General features: G+C 45.4%; 2 protein-coding genes and 1 non-coding gene across 4 annotated transcripts; 1 reads left to right on the top strand and 2 right to left on the bottom strand.

The window, feature by feature from the left end:
* Nucleotides 1–1,092: 1,092 nt before the first annotated feature.
* LOC144483030 (uncharacterized) lies at nucleotides 1,093–6,172 on the top strand. 2 transcript variants are annotated; one of them, XR_013495970.1, is made up of 2 exons: nucleotides 1,093–1,156; nucleotides 3,400–3,586. XR_013495970.1 is itself a non-coding variant. In XM_078201867.1 (2 exons), exon 2 carries the CDS (start codon nucleotides 4,876–4,878, stop codon nucleotides 5,800–5,802), a length of 927 nt encoding a protein of 308 aa, XP_078057993.1. In that variant the 5' UTR covers nucleotides 1,095–1,156; nucleotides 4,526–4,875; the 3' UTR covers nucleotides 5,803–6,172. The 2 variants fall into 2 exon arrangements, 1 of the variants encoding a protein (XP_078057993.1); XM_078201867.1 differs by lacking the exon at nucleotides 3,400–3,586 and adding an exon at nucleotides 4,526–6,172 and having other exon boundaries at nucleotides 1,095–1,156.
* Nucleotides 6,173–11,932: 5,760 nt separating this feature from the next.
* Nucleotides 11,933–12,005, bottom strand: trnak-uuu (transfer RNA lysine (anticodon UUU)). Its single transcript has one exon. It is a non-coding gene; the product is annotated as a tRNA-Lys (tRNA).
* Nucleotides 12,006–14,473: 2,468 nt separating this feature from the next.
* LOC144482995 (uncharacterized) lies at nucleotides 14,474–15,442 on the bottom strand. The gene has a single exon (XM_078201820.1). The coding sequence runs from the start codon at nucleotides 15,440–15,442 to the stop codon at nucleotides 14,474–14,476; it is 969 nt and encodes a 322-aa protein (XP_078057946.1).
* Between the last annotated feature and the right edge of the window lie 3,269 nt (nucleotides 15,443–18,711).

Genomic DNA, 18,711 nt, shown 5'->3' with positions numbered 1-18,711 from the left:
TTGCTCCACAGAGAGTACAGTAAGTCTCACAACACTAGGTTAAAGTCCAACAGATTTATTTGGAATCACGAGCTTTTGGAGCACTGCTCCTTCCTCAGGTCACTCACCTGATGGACTTTAACCTGGTGTTGTGAGACTTCTTACTATGCCCAACCCAGTCCAATGCCGGCATCTCCACATCATGGCTACCACGGAGAGTTAGCATGGATTTAAGTTGCCAAATGCATTTCCTTCTATGTTGTAATCTCTGCATCACTGGAAATTGATAAAGCAGCCACACTGCTGTATATTTCAAGACAAAAAATATGGGATCATAAATAACATATCTCTCTCCCATACAAATTTACAGTTCATTTAAATGTTAGCCCTCTTCTGGGAAAACTGAATTGTGAACATTGGGTAAGAGGCTACCCTATTAGCCAGATAAACTGAGGGAACTAAAAGATGTCAATGTCTTTGAGAGAGAAACAAAAATATACCTGGGCCTAGTCCTGTTCCTGAATCCGGTCTTCATCTGTAACCTTTCCAGAGTCTGCAGCCTCCCTGGATTCACTTCCTTTCCCTTCAGTTGCTGCAAGTCCCCAATTTCCCCCAGAATGAGGAAAGAAATGGAAAGGGGGAAACATTGATTTCCTCCCAGATGTTGCCCAGAGGAGGGAGTTTGGACAACTTCCGCATTGTGACGTCCATAATAGAGCTCTGCCTAAATCAGCCAATAGGAATCATTCTGCTCCGCGATGACGTCTCCGGGTTCCAGTGCTCAGGCCCGGGCGCGCGGACCCGGGAGCCCCGCCCCCACCCATTGTTCCCCCTCCACCTCTTCCAGCCACGGTTTCCAATCAACCGGCTGACGGCTCCGGCCAGAGCGAGAAGCCGCGTCATGATCACCCCCTCCCTCGGCCCGGGACTGCGCATGTCCAAGGGAGAGGGGAAGATGCGCATGTGCGGGGCGAGCCAACCTTTTGACCTGCTGCTGAGGTGTTGGCCAATGGAAAGTTGGAGGAACGGATGTTCTGGTCCTCCAGCCAATCAGAGCTCCCCCATTGTCTGAATGCGGAAGTGGACAATGAGCTTGTTCAGCTGCTCATTCCTGCCTTGACTTGCAGCAACTGAAGGGAAACGGAGTGACTCCAGGGAGGGTGCAGACTCTGGAAAGGTTGGCCCAGGTTTCTCTTTCTCTTAAAGACATTGACATCCTTTGCTCCCTCAGCTTGACACATTGATTTGTCTGGCTAAAAGGTCCCTTTCCTAATGTTCACAATTAAAGGGCTGGTTTCCCCAGGTGATGGCTGACATTTAAAAGGACAATAAATTAATATAGGACAGAGATATGCCTTGTGTTGTTATATTGTAGATTTGGTATAATATTTATGGTTCTGTAACAAAGTACGTTTATTATTATTTCTTGTTTTGTAATGTAGCACTGAAGCTATGTTATATATTTTCACTCATTGAGTCATTACAGCGCAGAAGGAGTCCATTCAGTAACTCGAATCCATGCCGACTCTCTGTAGAACAATCCAGTCAGTCCCATTCCCTTTCCCCTGCAAGTTTATTTCCTTCATGTGCCCATCTAATTTCTGAAATATATTAAAGGGGACAGTAAACTAATATCGGACAGAGACGTGTCTGATGTTGTTTTTTATTCATCCTTGGGACACGGGCATTGCCGGCTGGGCCAGCATTTATTGCCCATCCCCAATTGCCCTTGAACTGAATGGCTCGCTCGGCCATTTCAGAAGCTGGGTGAGAGTCAACCACATTGCTGTGGCTCTGGAGTCACATGTAGGCCAGACTGGGTAAGGACGGCAGATTTCCTTCCCTAAAGCACATTAATGAACCAGACGGGTTTTTTGGTCAATCGACAATGGTTTCATGGTCATCAGTAGATTCTTAATTCTAGATTTTGTTTTCAAATTCCACCATCTGCCGTGGCAGGATTCGAACCCGGGTCCCCAGAACATCAGCTAAGTTTCTGGATTAATAGAACATAGAACATAAAACAGTACAGCACAGAACAGGCCCTTCGGCCCACGATGTTGTGCCGAGCTTTATCTGAAACCAAGATCAAGCTATCCCACTCCCTATCATCCTGGTGTGCTCCATGTGCCTATCCAATAACCGCTTAAATGTTCCTAAAGTGTCTGACTCCACTATCACTGCAGGCAGTCCATTCCACACCCCAACCACTCTCTGCGTAAAGAACCTACCTCTGATATCCGTCCTGTATCTCCCACCACGAACCCTATAGTTATGCCCCCTTGTAATAGCTCCATCCACCCGAGGAAATAGTCTTTGAACGTTCACTCTATCTATCCCCTTCATCATTTTATACACCTCTATTAAGTCTCCCCTCAGCCTCCTCCGCTCCAGAGAGAACAGCCCTAGCTCCCTCAACCTTTCCTCATATGACCTACCCTCCAAACCAGGCAGCATCCTGGTAAATCTCCTCTGCACTCTTTCCAGCGCTTCCACATCCTTCTTATAGTGAGGTGACCAGAACTGCACACAATATTCCAAATGTGGTCTCACCAAGGTCCTGTACAGTTGCAGCATAACCCCACGGCTCTTAAACTCCAACCCCCTGTTAATAAAAGCTAACACACTATAGGCCTTCTTCACAGCTCTATCCACTTGAGTGGCAACCTTTAGAGATCTGTGGATATGGACCCCAAGATCTCTCTGTTCCTCCACAGTCTTCAGAACCCTACCTTTGACCCTGTAATCCACATTTAAATTAGTCCTACCAAAATGAATCACCTCACATTTAACAGGGTTAAACTCCATTTGCCATTTTTCAGCCCAGCTTTGCATCCTATCTATGTCTCTTTGCAGCCTACAACAGCCCTCCACCTCATCCACTACTCCACCAATCTTGGTGTCATCAGCAAATTTACTGATCCACCCTTCAGCCCCCTCCTCTAAGTCATTAATAAAAATCACAAAGAGCAGAGGACCAAGCACTGATCCCTGCGGCACACCGCTAGCAACCTGCCTCCAATCCGAAAATTTTCCATCGACCACCACCCTCTGTCTTCGGTCAGACAGCCAGTTACCTATCCAATCGGCCAACTTTCCCTCTATCCCACACCTCCTCACTTTCATCATAAGCCGACCATGGGGGACCTTATCAAACGCCTTACTAAAATCCATGTATATGACATCAACTGCCCTACCTTCATCAACACACTTAGTTACCTCCTCAAAAAATTCTATCAAATTTGTGAGGCACGACTTGCCCTTCACGAATCCGTGCTGACTATCCCGGATTAATCCGCATCTTTCTAAATGGTCGTAAATCCCATCCCTAAGGACCCTTTCCATCAATTTACCAACCACCGAAGTAAGACTAACCGGTCTATAATTACCAGGGTCATTTCTATTCCCTTTCTTAAACAGAGGAACAACATTCGCCATTCTCCAGTCCTCTGGCACCATCCCCGTGGACAGCGAGGACCCAAAGATCAACGCCAAAGGCTCTGCAATCTCATCCCTTGCCTCCCACAGAATCCTAGGATACATTTCATCAGGCCCAGGGGACTGGTGATTAATACCACAAGGCTATCCGCTCCCCTGTTGTTATATGGTACAGATTAGATATATTATTTATAGCTCTGTAATAAAATACACTTATTATATCTGGCTGTGTAATTTTGGACTGCAGCTATATTATATATTTCCAACAATCTCTTCTCTCAGAGAATTGTTAGTGTCTAGATTTCTCTTCCATAGGGACCAGTGGAGGGATTGAATATATTCAAGGATGAGTTAGACAGTGTTTGAATGACAAGGGAGTCAATAATTATTGGGAACAGGCTGGAAAATGGAGAGAAAGCTCAGATGAGGAAGGATTTCTTCACTCAAGGATGTGGTGATGTTTTGGATTCTCTACCCCAGAGGACTATAGAGCCTCAGTCATCAAAAATTTTCAAGAGAGGGGTTGATAGGTTTCTAGATATTGAAGATATCGATGGATATGGGGGACAGTGTGGGGAAAATAATGCAGAGGTAGATCAACCAATAATCTCAATGAATGGTTGAGCAGACTCGATGGGCCGAATGCTGACTGCAGTTCCTATTTGTTCTGATTTCTGTGCTGGACAGGAAGCAGTGAGCATGGATCTGTCAATCAGCCTCAATCAGCACCTTCAGGAGAATTGGGAGGGTGAATATTAGATACAGCAGAGTGAGAATGGAGGGAGAGTGTGTGGGATGGAGATTCACGGCTTTTGGGGAATGGGAGAGGAAAGAATGTTCATTAGAATCATAGAATTGCTCCATCTTATCAACCGTCCCTGAGCTTTCACAATGAATCCCACTTCTGAGGACACCCTTATCTCTGACTTGTCTGTACTGCTGGCAGTCTCACAAAGCAGCTGCCTGTGTGCTGATACGGGAGGCCCTGCTGGGCAAGTTTAATGCTCCATGACTGTGTCTTTAAAGAATGCTCCATAAACTAGAAATGTAGATTTGAATTTCGATCGTATTCTGAATTGCAATGTTTTTTTTCTAAATTGACTTACAGGATATTAGACAAGGAGAAATCAGACAGAAATCTCCAACATCACATCGAGATCTGACAGAGTGACTTGACTTCTTGGGACCTGAATATCATCGGCCTTTGAATCTAGCAGGAGAAATGCTTGTTTGGCCTCTTGGCTTCAAAAGATTGTAAACATCGCTGTGACTAGAAATGCATTGAGATACACACACCCGAGTGAGAGCGTTCCAGTGCAGTGAGTGTGGAAAGAGCTTTAACCAGTTACACAGCCTGAAAATACATCGCAGCATTCACAGCGGGGAGAGATTGTACCCGTGACCTGTGTGAGATTTAACTGATTGTTTAACCTGGAGAGTCACAAGGACACCCGCACCATGGAGAAACCGTGGAAATGTGGGGACTGTGGGAAGGGATTCATATCCCCATCTCAGCTGGAAATTCATCAACGCAGTCACACTGGGGAGAGACCATTCACCTGCTCTGTGTGTGGGAAGGGATTCACTCAGTTATCCAGCCTGCAGAAACACAATCTCACTCACACCAATGAGAGACCATTTAAATGCTGTGACTGTGGGAGTGGTTTTAAAAGCTCTCAGGATCTGGTGTCCCACCAGCGCATTCACACTGAGGAGAGACCGTTCAGCTGCTGTCACTGCACAAAGAAATTTAGAACTTCATCCAACCTGCAGATACACCAGCGAGTTCACACTGGGGAGAGACCGTTCACCTGCTCTGTGTGTGGGAAGGGATTCACTCAGTCATCCAGCCTGAAGACACACCGAGTCATTCATACCAATGAGAGACCCTTTAAATGCTGTGACTGTGGGAATGGCTTCAAAAGCTCTCAGAAACTGATCGTCCACCAGCGCATTCACACTGAGGAGAGGCCGTTCAGCTGCCCTCACTGCTCAAAGAGATTTAGAATATCTTCAGCATTGCTGAACCATCAGCGAGTTCACACCAGGGAGAGACCATTCAGCTGCTCGGTGTGTGCGAAAGGATTCACTCAGTTATCCAGCCTCCGCAGACACAACATCACTCACACCCAGGAGAGACCCTTTAAATGTTCTGACTGTGGGAGTGGCTTCAAAAGCTCTCATGAACTGATTACCCACCAGCGCATTCACACTGGGGAGAGACCGTTCAGCTGCTCTGACTGTGGGAAGGGATTCGCTCAGTCATGCAACCTACGGGTACATCAGCAAGTTCACACTGGGCAGAGGCTGGTCACCTGCTCTGTGTGTGGGAAGGGATTCACTCGGTCAGCAAACTTGGTGAAACACCAGCGAGTTCACAAGTGATTACAGTTCTGGGATTATTCTTGTGAATCTTTCTTGCCCCTTCTCCAGTGCCTTTATTTCCTTTTTCTAAATGGAGATCACAAATAGAACGTAGAACAGTACAGCACAGGAACAGACCCTTCAGCCCACGATATTGTGTCTAACATGATGCCAAATTAAACTTATCCGTTCTGCCTGCCCTTGGTCCATATTCCTTGCATATTTATGTGTTTATCTAAACGCCCCTATCGTATCTGCCTCCACCAGCTGTGCTGCAGCGTGTTCCAGACACGACCACTCTCTGTGTAAAGGAAAAACTTGCCCCTCACATCTCCTTTGAACTTTCCCCCTCTCTCCTGAAGTGCATGCCCCCTAGTATTAGAAATTTTAACTCTGGGGAAAAAGATTCTGACTGTCAACCCTATCTCTGTCTCTCATAATTTTATAGACTTCAATCAGCTCTCCCCTCAATTTCTGCAGTTTCAGAGAAAACAACCCTAGTTTGTCCAGCCTCTCATTATAGCTCATCCCCTCCAATCCAGGCAGCATCCTGGTAAACATCTTCTGCACCCTCTCCAAATCCTCTGCATCCTTCCTGTAATGTAGCGAACAGAATTGAATGCACTATTCTAAGTGCGGTCTAACCAAGGTTTTATAAAGCTGCAACATGACATCCTGAATAAAGGATGTCAGACTCAATAAAGGCAAGCATGCTATCTGCCTTCTTTACCACCTATCTACTGGTGTGGCCAATTTCAGGGAGCTCTGGACTTGAACCCCAAGATCATTGCTGTTCAGGGGTCTGCCATTAACTGGATACTTACCCTTAATATTTGATCTCCCAAAGTGCAGCACCTCACACTTGCCTGGATTAAAATCCATCTGCCATTTCTGCGCTCATATCTGCAGCTGATCTACATCCCACTGTATCCTTTGACAACCTTCTACATTATCTACAACTCCATCTAGCTTTGTGTTGTCTGCAAACTTACTAACCCACCCATCCACGTTTTCATCCAAGTCATTTATATGTATCCCAAAGAGCAAAGGTCCCAGTACAGATCCCTGCAGAACACCACTCGTCACAGACCTCCAGTCAGAAAAACACCCTTCCACCACTATTTTCTGACTTCTATGGGCAAATCAATTCTGAATCCAAGTGGCCAAGTCACCGTGAATCCCATGCATCTTAATCTTCTGGATGAGGCGACCATGAGGGACCTTGTTGAAAGCCTCACTAAAATCCATGCTCACAACATCCACTGCTCTACCCTCAATGGTCACCCTTGTCAGCTCCTCAATAGAATCAATCAAGTTAGAAAGATGTTGACATTGCTGCCAGTGTAGTCTGGTGATGAAAATATAGACTGGTTCAGTGAAATGTAGGTAACAGGTAGAATTGATATCTAATGAGGACTTTAGCAAGGGAGGTGTTGCATAAGGTTAAATCTCATGGGATCCAGGGTGAAGTAGCTAAATGGATACAAAATTGGCTGGATGATAGAAGACAGGGGGTGGTTATAGAGGGTTGTTTTTCAAACTGGAGGCCTGTGACCAGTGGTGCACCACAGGGATCAATGCTGAGTCTACTCTTATTTGTCATTTATAATAATGATTTGGATGAAAATTTAGGAGGCATGGTTAGTAAGTTTGCAGATGACACCAAGATTGGTGGCACAGTGGACAGTGAAGAAGGTTATCTCAGATTGCAACGGGATCTTGATCAATTGGGCTAGTGGCCTGATGAATGGCAAATGCAGTTTAATTTAGATAAATGCGAGGTGATGCATTTTGGTAGACTGAATCAGGGCAGGACTTACTCAGTTAATGGTAGGGCGTTGGGGAGAGTTACAGAACAAAGAGATCTAGGGGTACATGTTCACAGCTCCTTGAAAGTGGAGTCACAGGTGGACAGCGTGGTGAAGAAGGCATTCAGCATACTTGGTTTCATTGGTCAGAACATTGAATACAGGAGTTGGGACGTCTTGTTGAAGTTGTACAAGACATTGGTAAGGCCACACTTGAAATACTGTGTACAGTTCTGGTCACCCGATTATAGAAAGGATATTATTAAACTAGAAAGAGTGCAGAAAAGATTTACTAGCATGCTACCAGGCCTTGATGGTTTAAGGTATAAGGAGAGGCTGGATCGACTGGGTGTTTTTTCCCTGGAGCGTAAGAGACTTGGGGGTGATCTTATAAAGGTCTAAGTAAAGTAACGTTTATTTATTAGTCACAAGTGGGCTTACATTAACACTGCAATTAAGTTACTGTGAAAATCCCCTAATCGCTGCACCGTGGCACCTGTTCGGGTACACTGAATGAGAATTTAGCATGACCAATGCATCAAACCTGCACATCTTTGGATTGTGGGAGGAAACTGGAGAACCCGGAGGAAACCTACGCAGACACGGGGAGAATGTGCAAACTCCACACAGACAGAGGGCATAGGTTTAAGGTGAGAGGGGAGAGATACAAAAGGGTCCAGAGGGGCAATTTTTTCACAGAGGGTGGTGGGTGTCTAGAATGATTGCCCCTGAATGGAGTGACTTGCTCAGCCATTTCAGAGGGGCAGTTAAGATTCACCCACATCGCTGTGTGGGTCTGGATTCACATGTAGGCCAGACCGGGTAAGGATGGCAGATTTCCTTCCCTAATAGGGAGCATTAATAGGGTGAACTGGACAGGTTTTTACAACAATCGATGACAATTTCATGGTCACCGTTACTGAGACTAACTTTATATAATTCCAAATTGATTCACTGAATTCAAATCCCACCAGCTGCCTGTCCCCAGATCCTTTGCTGGGTCTCTGCATTACTCGGCCAGCGACATTCCCACCACCTCCCCATGAATGGAATATTCCACAGACCCTTAGTTAAACGGGAAGGAGAAAAGAGAGGCTTTGACCTTTGGATGACCTCATCATGAACTAAAGAAACCTTAAAGCTGACCATTCTGTAAAAGTTTGAAAACTTTATTTTTATAAAACACAGAGTAAGAAACAGGTGAAAAGTAACGATGGACGTTCTGACTGACATCAGAAACATTGACTGACCGGATAAACACTCACTACATCACAGAGCGATCCTCAACCATTAAAGAATTGACCCACAATAAGGAATGAGAGAGCCTTATAAAAAGGGGCAGGAGTTTACACAGAGAGGTGACACCCACAGCTGCTCAGGATAATGGAATTCAGTTCAGGAAGGGGATAAAGTGAGAAGATTTTGTGATTCAAGACAGAAGTATTGAACAATCTGGAATCAGTGCTTATCGAGCTTGCTGACCAGCCGAACACATCAATTAATCTCATCATAAAAACTCCCAGTGTAAATAACATGGATTTGACTGACAAATGTTGAAGTGTTGGTTTAGAGCCACAAGTTTTGACTTCCCATTTGAGCCTGGGGCACCTTTCTGTCTCTGTTGCTCGTGTCAATGACAGCCAGGCAACGGAGCTGAGGGCTGAATTTAGCTGCGAATAACAGGCCTGCATGTCAGTTGGGAAACTGCCCTGGGCGTCGCACTAATAGAGAGACAGGAAGGCGCTGGAGGACTGACTGGGAAATGGGCCTCCAACCAATCGGGGCTCGGGAGGGGGTGACCAGGGCTGATGGTGACGTGACCCCCGGGGTTCAGTGTCCCTGTATCCAAAGCGGGGAGTCACAGGAACAGGGGACAGAGGAGCTGAAGAGAAACCATTTGTGTCCAGAACATTGTGAACATCCTTTACTCTGGTTGTCTTTGATCCTCAAGTCATTTTCTGTTTGTTTTAACCATGTTCTGTTTCATTAATAAACTTTTATCAGTAAAAATATTTGATTGTTCTGGACTTTTCCTGATGAGATTGATGCACTTTAGGGAAAGTGGGTGAGAGGGGTTGGCAGGCTCTTTAACAGAAAGTGAGTCCCTCTAAGGTAATTGGCAAAGGAGCCAGAGGGGGAGATGAGATTTTATTTTTGACTCAGCGATGTTAGAAAATGGGGTTCAGGGAATCAATTAACCCTTTCTCCCCTTTTCCCAAACTCTGAAATGATTCCCAGTGATAACCCTTATTGGTGACAGTGGTTAGATTTTATTCAGGATCAATAAGAGCTGACACAGGCTAATGTCTGAGCAGTCGTATCAAAATGCAGCAGCATTACCATTACACTCTGGGTAGAAGCAGCATCTCCACGGAAATGCTCCCTGCTCTGCCCCAGATGCCATGGCACCAGTCAATGCAATATGTAAAACCTCGACAAATCTCTGTGCTCGGGGAATCCCTTCTTATACTTTGTTACATCACAAAGTCTATGGAGACTGATTTAACCCAATCATTGCCCGGCTAACATTTGAACAGCCCAATTAGAAAACCTGTCATTGAACCATCTGTATCTGCACAAGCCACGTCAAACTCGCAAACAATTGTCTTCCCACGCTCCGTCCCTGGTACAGGGAGTCAGCATTTCCATGCCAAGCAGTGAAAACATGGTGGCCTTCACACCCAGGTATCATCCAGGATTCAAGGCACTCCTGTTTTCTCTGTCCTCTGGGAGCTGTTTATCCCCCTGCTCCCACACAGCAAGTCGTCTGTTCTCAGCTCTGCTGGATTTCTGATAAAGTTTGGCCCCTTTTACACCTTTTGGATCAACAAACCATTTGGTCAATGACCCAAACCACAATTTCCCATCCTGTCACCTGTCAACCATCCTTACCCAGAGCGTAATCACAACAGGGATAAAAACAGGAGAAATGTAACAATCAAATTCAAAATCAAGGCACAGCCAGTTATAGAATTTAATTTAATGTTCACTAGTCAAAAAACCCGAAGTAGGGGGTTCCCCAGGATTCTTACAGACCACACCTTGAGGGGGGAGAACTCTCTCTCTGACCCTCACTCAATTTCACACCGTTATTTTCCAGTTCTGTTCTGGTCCCGCCTGGGGAAACATCTCAATCTTTTCTACTCCTGAAGGAGCGCTGTGAGTTCTAGGTTACTCGTACATAAGGACAGATGCTTCAAGCAACAGATCAAGCATGGATGTAAAAGTTTCCCCAGCTCTCTCTTTACCCCTATCCAACTTGTTGACACTTTGTAATCAGTATTATTTCTCCCAAGACCTGAATTGTCCCAATCTATATTATTTTTGTGAGCATGTTCAATGTGTTTAATTGGATCCTGATTGTTTTGAACTCAGTTTCTCTCTGGAGTGTGTGTCAGTGCCTTGATGATGTCACAATGTTGTCTCAATCCCCTGGCCACATGAACCATTTCATGTCCTGCTGTGTCTCAAGTAGCTGTGTGTGTTTGGGACCCGCTCTTCACTCCATCTCATCATGAATTTAGGCTTGTTATTTTTCACATGTAACAAATCACATCTGTACACTCACTCCGGTGTCCCAAAATCATGTCACACATTCTTAACTCTCAGATGTGTTGATGAAAAGATCAATGTATCTGTCTTTCTTATCTCCTCCTGTTATAGTGCTGATATTTCATATAATGGCTGGGCTTCCAAATGTGGATTTCTTTTTAACAGAGTTCATGGACAATGATAAAAGTTCCAAGAGAAAGTGATCCACCTCTTCATCCCATCCCACGTTTTAGAGGTGTTGATGGAAAGGAGGTCATTGATATTGTGAAATATCATAAGAATAAAAAATCTACCAATTCAGACAATACTGAGATGTCAATCATTAAGCAGGTTATTGATTGTGGAGTAAAACCATTGACACATTTGCATCCGGTCTTTTCAAACTGGGCTATTTCCCTGTAAAATGAAAATAGACTAAGTTACTCCATGGTTTAAAGCTGGTGGTAAACATAGAAGAAACCCTACAGTGCAGAAAGAGGCCATCTGGCCCATCGAGTCTGCTCTGACCACAATCCCACCCAGGCCCTACTCCCATATCCCTACACGTTTACCCGCTAATCCCTCTCACCTATGCATCTCAGGACACTAAGGGGCAATTTTAGTGTGGCCATCAACCTAACCCGCACATCTTTGGACTGTGGGAGGAAACCGGAGCACCCGGAGGAAACCCACGCAGACACGAGGAGAATGTGTACACAGACAGTGACCCAAGCCGGGAATCGAAACCAGATCCCTGGAGCTGTGAAGCAGCAGTGCTAACCACTGTGCTACCGTGCCACCCCAAACAACAACGCCCAACGTGGGGCTCGAACCCACAACCCTGAGATTAAAAGTCTCATGCTCTACCGACTGAGCTAGCCGGGCATATTATACTGCATGACTATACTAATTACAGGGGAGTGTCTTCACTTTTCTAATTTTTCAGAGAAAAGAGAAGTCATTTGCTAAATGGTCTGATAATTCCATTCCTCAATGTAACTCACTGTGTAATAGTCAGACCAAGTCAGTCTATCTCATTATCACTGATGGAATTTGTGGAGAAAATGACGAATGCTGTGGACAAGAAGACAATTTACAATCGAGGTTTTTACTGATCTTACACAGATTTTGATACAATTGACCATGGAATATTACTTAAAACACTGGAAACATAAGGGATTAGGGGAGTAGTGAATAAGTGGCTCAGAAGTTATTTGGAAATCTCAACAATTTGTAACAGTCGATGATGTGAATCAGATTTTGTGAATATTCTGTGTGGAGTCTCACAGGGATCTGTTTTGGGCCTTCAATTGTTTATTTTATATATTAATGACATTTGGAATGCATCAAAGTTATTACAATTAGTTTTGTTTGCAGATGATGCCAATATTTTTTATTCTGGGTGGGATCTTCAAGAGCTTATTGAAATTGTTAGTGCTGAATTGGAGAAAATAAAAATATTGTTTGTCAAAAATGAATTGTGACTGACTTTGAGTGGAACGAAGTTTATGTTATTTGGTGAAGTAAATCCCTTGGTTAATATAATAAACAATGTTAACATTTACAAAAATAGAAGGGGTGTCAGACCCCTCTGATGAAGGGTCATCTAGACTCAAAACGTTGGCTCTATTCTCTCCCCACAGACAATGTCAACATTTATTTATTCATGGGATGTGGGTGTTGCTGGGACAGCATTTATTGCCCATTCCTAATTGCCCTTGAACTGAGAGGGCAATTAAAGGCAGCCATGTTGCTGTGGATCTGGAGTTACATGTTGGTCAGACCAGATAAGGGGTTTGGCAGATTTGCTTCCCTAAAGGACATCAGTAAACCAGATGGGCTTTTATGACAATCAACAATAGTTTCTAATCATCATTAGACATTTAATCCTAGATTTTCATCTAATTTATATTTCACCATTTGCCACAATAGGATTCGAACCTGGGTCCCCGGAGCATTACCCTGAGTCTCTGGGTCACTCGTGCTGTGACACTGCCACTACACCATCGCCTCCCCAATATGGAAATATAGTTCTGGGTGTTAACCACACATACAATATATTAAAATAAAATAATCAAAGAGTATTGAAATTCTGAGTAAAACTAAATTTATATTGGATCCGCAGTCATTGCATATTTTGTATTGTTCATTTGAGATGATTCTTCAGAGGTTTGGGGAAACGTTATAAAGCATGAATATTTGGGCAACATGGCAGCACTGTGGTTAGCAGTGCTGCCTCTCAGTGCCAGGGACCCAGGTTTGATTCCTGGCTTGGGTCACTGTGTGGAGTCTGCACATTCTCCCTGCGTCTGTGTGGATTTCCTCCGGGTGCTCCGGTTTCCTCCCACTGTCCGAAAGACGTGCTGGTTAGGTGCATTGGCCATGCTAAATTCTCCCTCGTGGTCACCAAACAGGTGCTGGCTTGTGGCAACTAAAGGATTTTCACAGTAACCTCATTGTAGTGTTAATGTAAGCCTGTTTGTGACACTAATAAATAAATATACTGTTATAGTGTCATGTTCAAAATAAAGAAATCAATTCAGTGTAACTTAGGTAAGGGGCCCATTAACTACTCCCACAAGAGACCTTTAACATTTCTTATCTCAACCCAAACCGATCCTTCATCCTGATCTTTCAGGCTAAGGTGGTAGCTTTGTACTGAACTAATGTCATCGTTAATTAATGGGAGATCCTATCACCTTTTCCGAACTTGCTGCCATTCCATTATGTCAAATACCCTTCTATATTTAGATCCCAGCCTCCGTGACCTTTCAACTAAGTCTCTGTAATGTCTATCAGGACACACACATTTATCTCTATCCGCGCTGACAATTCATCCTTTTTGTTACAAATGCTGTGTGCATTTTTAGAGATTCAATAATCTAATAGGTATTTCAGGAGAAACCTCTTTACCAGCGAGTGGTGAGAACTCACTATCACAGCGAGTGGTTGAGGTGAACAGCATGAATACATTGAAGGGGAAGCTGGATACTTACATGAGGGAGAGAGGAATAGAAGGATATGCTGATGGGGGGGTGAGTGGAGCTCATGTGGAGCATAAATACTGACACATACCAATTGAGCCGACTGGCCTGGCCCTGTGCTGTAGACTCAATGGAACAGAGACAAATGTATTTATTTCAGATCGACCTGTAGCGTTAGGAAAAACACTATTTACTCTCCAGGATAAATAAATGTCCCTCATCAGCTTTTGTGGATCATTTCAGTGGAAATGTGCTCTCCCAGGCTCAAAGAGCATCAGCCCACTGGAAACAAAGTCATGAGACCGGCCAGTCCAGCAGAAAGAAACCCTCCGACCCTCCCGTTTCATCACCTGTCAGAATGAACATGGTTCAGTCCTGGGTGTGATTAACAGCAGAATCCAATGCTTGGAATCGCTTGTGAATTCGCTGGTGTCTCAGCAGGTGGGATGATCGTGTGAATCCCTTTCCACATTCAGTGCAGGTAAATGGTCGCTCCCCAGTGTGAAGTCGCTGGTGTGTCAGCAGGTTAGACAATCGACTGAATCCCTTCTGACACACAAAGCAGTTAAATGGCCTCTCCCCAGTGTGAACTCGCTGGTGTGAAATCAGGTTGGATGAATCACTGAATCCCTTGCTGCACATTGAGCAGGTGAATGGCCTCTCCCCAGTGTGGACTCGCTGGTGTGTCTGCAGGCTGGATGCCTGACTAAATCCCTTCCCACACAGAAAGCAGGTGAACGGCCTCTCCCCAGTGTGAGTTCGCTGGTGTGAAAACAGGTTGGATGAATCACCGAATCCTTTACCACACTCAAAGCAGGTGAAGGAAGCCTCCCCAGTGTGAAGTTGCTGGTGTCTCAGCAGGTTGGCGGAGTTAGTGAATCCCTTCCCACACACAGAGCAGGGAAACGGCCTCTCTCCGGTGTGAACTCGCTGGTGTGAATACAGGTTGGATGACTGAGCAAATCCTTTACCACACATGGAGCAGATAAACGGCCTCTCCCCAGTGTGAACTCTCTGGTGTGTCTGCAGTGTGGATGAATCGCTGAATCCCTTCTCACACATGGGGCAAGTGAATGGCCTCTCTCCATTGTGAACTCGCTGGTGTATCAGCAAGTGCGATGACTGAGTGAATCCCTTCCCACACTGAGAGCAGGTGAATGGCCTCTCCCCAGTGTGAACTCGCTGGTGTGTCCGCAAGATCGATAACCGAGTGAATCCTTTCCCACAATTGGAGCAGGTGAACGGCCTCTCCCCGGTGTGACTGCGTTGATGAATTTCCAGCACTGATGGGGAACGGAATGACTTTTCACAGTCCTCACATTTCCATGGTTTTTCCATGATCCGTGTGTCTTTCTGTCTCTCCTGCAGTTTTCACAATACGTGCACTGGAACACCGTCACTCGGGTTGCACGGGCCTTGATGCTTTTCTGTTCACACCAATGGTTCACCCAATTCAAACAGCTATACGTTTCTTCTTCCAGATTCAAACCGATGACATTCAGCTGCCATGAATTGAGTGACTGTTAGATCTTGACATTTCTATCAGTAAATCCTCTCCTTCTAATATCCTGTAAAAAGAATTTACAAAAGTCATCACTATCAAAACAAGATAGAAATTCAGTACAGACAATTCTAATTCATGTGGAACTCTGCAAAGGATGTCAATATCTTTAAGAGAGAGAGAAACCTGGGCCAACCTTTCCAGAGTCTGCAACCTCCCTGGATTCACTTCCTTTCCCTTCAGTTGCTGCAAGTCCCCAATTTCCCCCAGAATGAGAAAAGAAATGGAAAGGGGGAAACATTGATTTCCTCCCAGATGTTGCCCAGAAGAGGGAGTTTCACTGAGTCTGAATCTGAATCAATCGAGCTTCCGCATTGTGACGTCCACAATGGAGCCTGCCTGAATGAGCCAATAAGAATCAGTCTCTTCCGCAATGACGTCATGGTGTTCCAGTGCGCAGGCCCGGGCGCGCGGACCCGGGAGCCCCGCCCCCACCCATTGTTCCCCCTCCCCCTGCACCTCTTCCAGCCAAGGTTTCCAGGCAACCGGCTGACGGCTCCGGCCAGAGCGAGAAGCCGCTCGGTGATCTCCCCCCGGCCCCGGGATTGCGCATGTCCAAGGGAGAGGGGAAACTGGCATGTGCGGGGTAGCCCGCCTCCTGACCGTCATGCTGGGGTGTTGACCAATGGGAAGAGTTGGAGGACCGGAAGGACTCTTGTCGTCCAGCCAATCAGGTCTTTGTGACACTCAGATTGAGCTGCACTGAAACTTCCTCCTGTCGGAAGGGAGTTATTTGAGATTATATGGATTACAGCTTCATATCCCAGAGGAAGCGAGGTACCTAAGTATGTTTTATTCTCCAAACAAGCGATCAGATGACATCGAACCCTGGCGGATAACTAATTTATCACTTATTTCCTTAAAAGAGGCCAACATCTAGCTCTTTCCTTTGTACTTTGATTTTTGTTCGGGCTGTTCCCCCTCCTTTTGGGGAGCTGCCCCTTTTACTTTGTCATGATTTAACTTGAGTTTGTTCATTTGTTTTGACCTAAAAGAGGCCAATATCTGTGAGTAAAACACTTTCTTTTCTCCCCTTTCCATTTCTTTTCTCGTTCTGGGGGAAATTGGGGACTTGCAGCAACTGAAGGGAAACGAAGTGAATCCAGGGAGGCTGCAGACTCTGGAAAGGTTGGCCCAGGTCTCTCTCTCTCTCTTAAAGACATTGACATAGAAACATAGAAGGTAGGAGCAGGAGGAAGCCATTTGGCCCTTCGAGCCTGCTCCGCCATTCATTACAATCATGGCCTAATCCTGCTTTTTCCCCATAACCTGTGATCCCATTCGCCCCGAGTGCTTTATCCAGCCGCCTCTTGAATACATTCAATGTTTTGGCACCAACTACTTCCTGTGGTAATAAATTCGACAGGCTCACCACTCTTTGGGTGAAGAAATGTCTCCTCACCTCCGTCCTAAATGGTCTGCCCTGAATCCTCAGACTGTGACCCCCAGTTCTGGACTCCATCAGGAACATCCTCCCTGCATCTATCCTGTCTCGACCTGTTGGAATTTTATCAGTCTCTTTGAGATTCCCCCATCATTCATCTGAACTCCAACGAAAACAATCCTAACCTAGTCAGTCTCTCCTCCTACATCAGTCCTGTGATTCCCTGAATCAGCCTGGTAAACATCCTTTGCTCCCTCAGCTTGACACATTTATTTGTCTGTCTAAAAGATGGTCTTTTTCCTAATGTTCACAATTAAAGGGCAGCTTTCCCCAGGAGATGGCTGACATTTAAGCGTACAGTAAATTAATATAGGACAGAGATATGTCTAGTGTTATTATATGGTACCCAGATTAGATACATTCTTTATGCTTCTGTAATAAAATACATTTATTATTATTTCTTGCATTGTAATATAAGGCTGTAGCGATGTTATACATTTCCAGTCATAAAGTAATTACAGCACAGAAGGAATCCATTCGGTAACTCGAGTCTATGCTGACTCTCTGTATAACATTCCAGTCCCATTCCCACTCGATATCCCCATTCTCCTGAAAGTTTATTTCCATCAAGTGCCCATCCAATTTCATTTTTAAATAGAATCCTGTTCTGAATTTCTATCCTGTACTGACACTGATGACTTTTGTAAACTCATTTTACAGGATATTGAAAGAGGAATCACAGGCCGAAATCTCAAACGTCACGTCTGGATCTGACAGAGTCATATTCCTTGGGAGCTGAATCTAGAAGGAGAAATTGTTGTCCGGTCTGTCGATTTGAAAAGATTTCAAACATCAGTGTGACTGGAAAAGCACCAACACACTGCCACACGCGAGTGAGAATCTTCCAGCGCACTGACTAAAGAGCTTTAACCAGTTACACAGCCTGAATAAATATCACACCATTCACAGCGGGGAGAGACTGTACCCGTGTTCTGTGTGCGGACGAGGCTTCAACTGATTGTCCACCCAAGACAGAGGCAAGGACACCTGCACCATGGAGAAACCATGGAAATGTGCAGACTGTGGGAAGAGATACAGATACCCAAATGAGCTGGAAGCTCATCAGCGCAGCCACACTGGGGAGAGACCATTCACGTGCTCTCAGTGTGGGAAGGGATTCACTCAGTCATTCAACCTGCGGACACACCAACGAGTTCACACTGGGGAGAGGCCGTTCACGTGTTCTCAGTGTGGGGAGGGATTCAGTCATTTATCCAGCCTGCGGAGGCACCAGCAAGCTCACACTGGGGAGAGGCCATTCATCTGCTCTCAGTGTGGGAAAGGATTCGCTTGTTCATCCAACCTGCGGGCACATGAGCACATTCATACTGGGGAGAGGCCATTCACCTGCCCTCAGTGTGGGAAGGGATTCACTCAGTCATCCCACATGCAGACACACTACCAAGTTCACACAGGGGAGAGGCCATTCACCTGCTGTCAATGTGGGGAGGGATTTACTCGGACATCCCACCTGCAGATACACCAGCGAGTTCACACTGGGGAGAAGCCGTTCATCTGCTCTCAGTGTGGGAAAGGATTCACTCAGTCATCCCACCTGCAGAAACACCAGCGAGTTCACACTGGGGAGAGGCCATTCACCTG

The sequence above is a fragment of the Mustelus asterias genome, unplaced genomic scaffold (assembly GCF_964213995.1).
Source record: "Mustelus asterias unplaced genomic scaffold, sMusAst1.hap1.1 HAP1_SCAFFOLD_44, whole genome shotgun sequence".
Classification (NCBI taxonomy): domain Eukaryota; kingdom Metazoa; phylum Chordata; class Chondrichthyes; order Carcharhiniformes; family Triakidae; genus Mustelus; species Mustelus asterias.
Note: the sequence above shows the minus strand (reverse complement) of the source record. Positions and strands in the feature narration are given on the sequence as shown.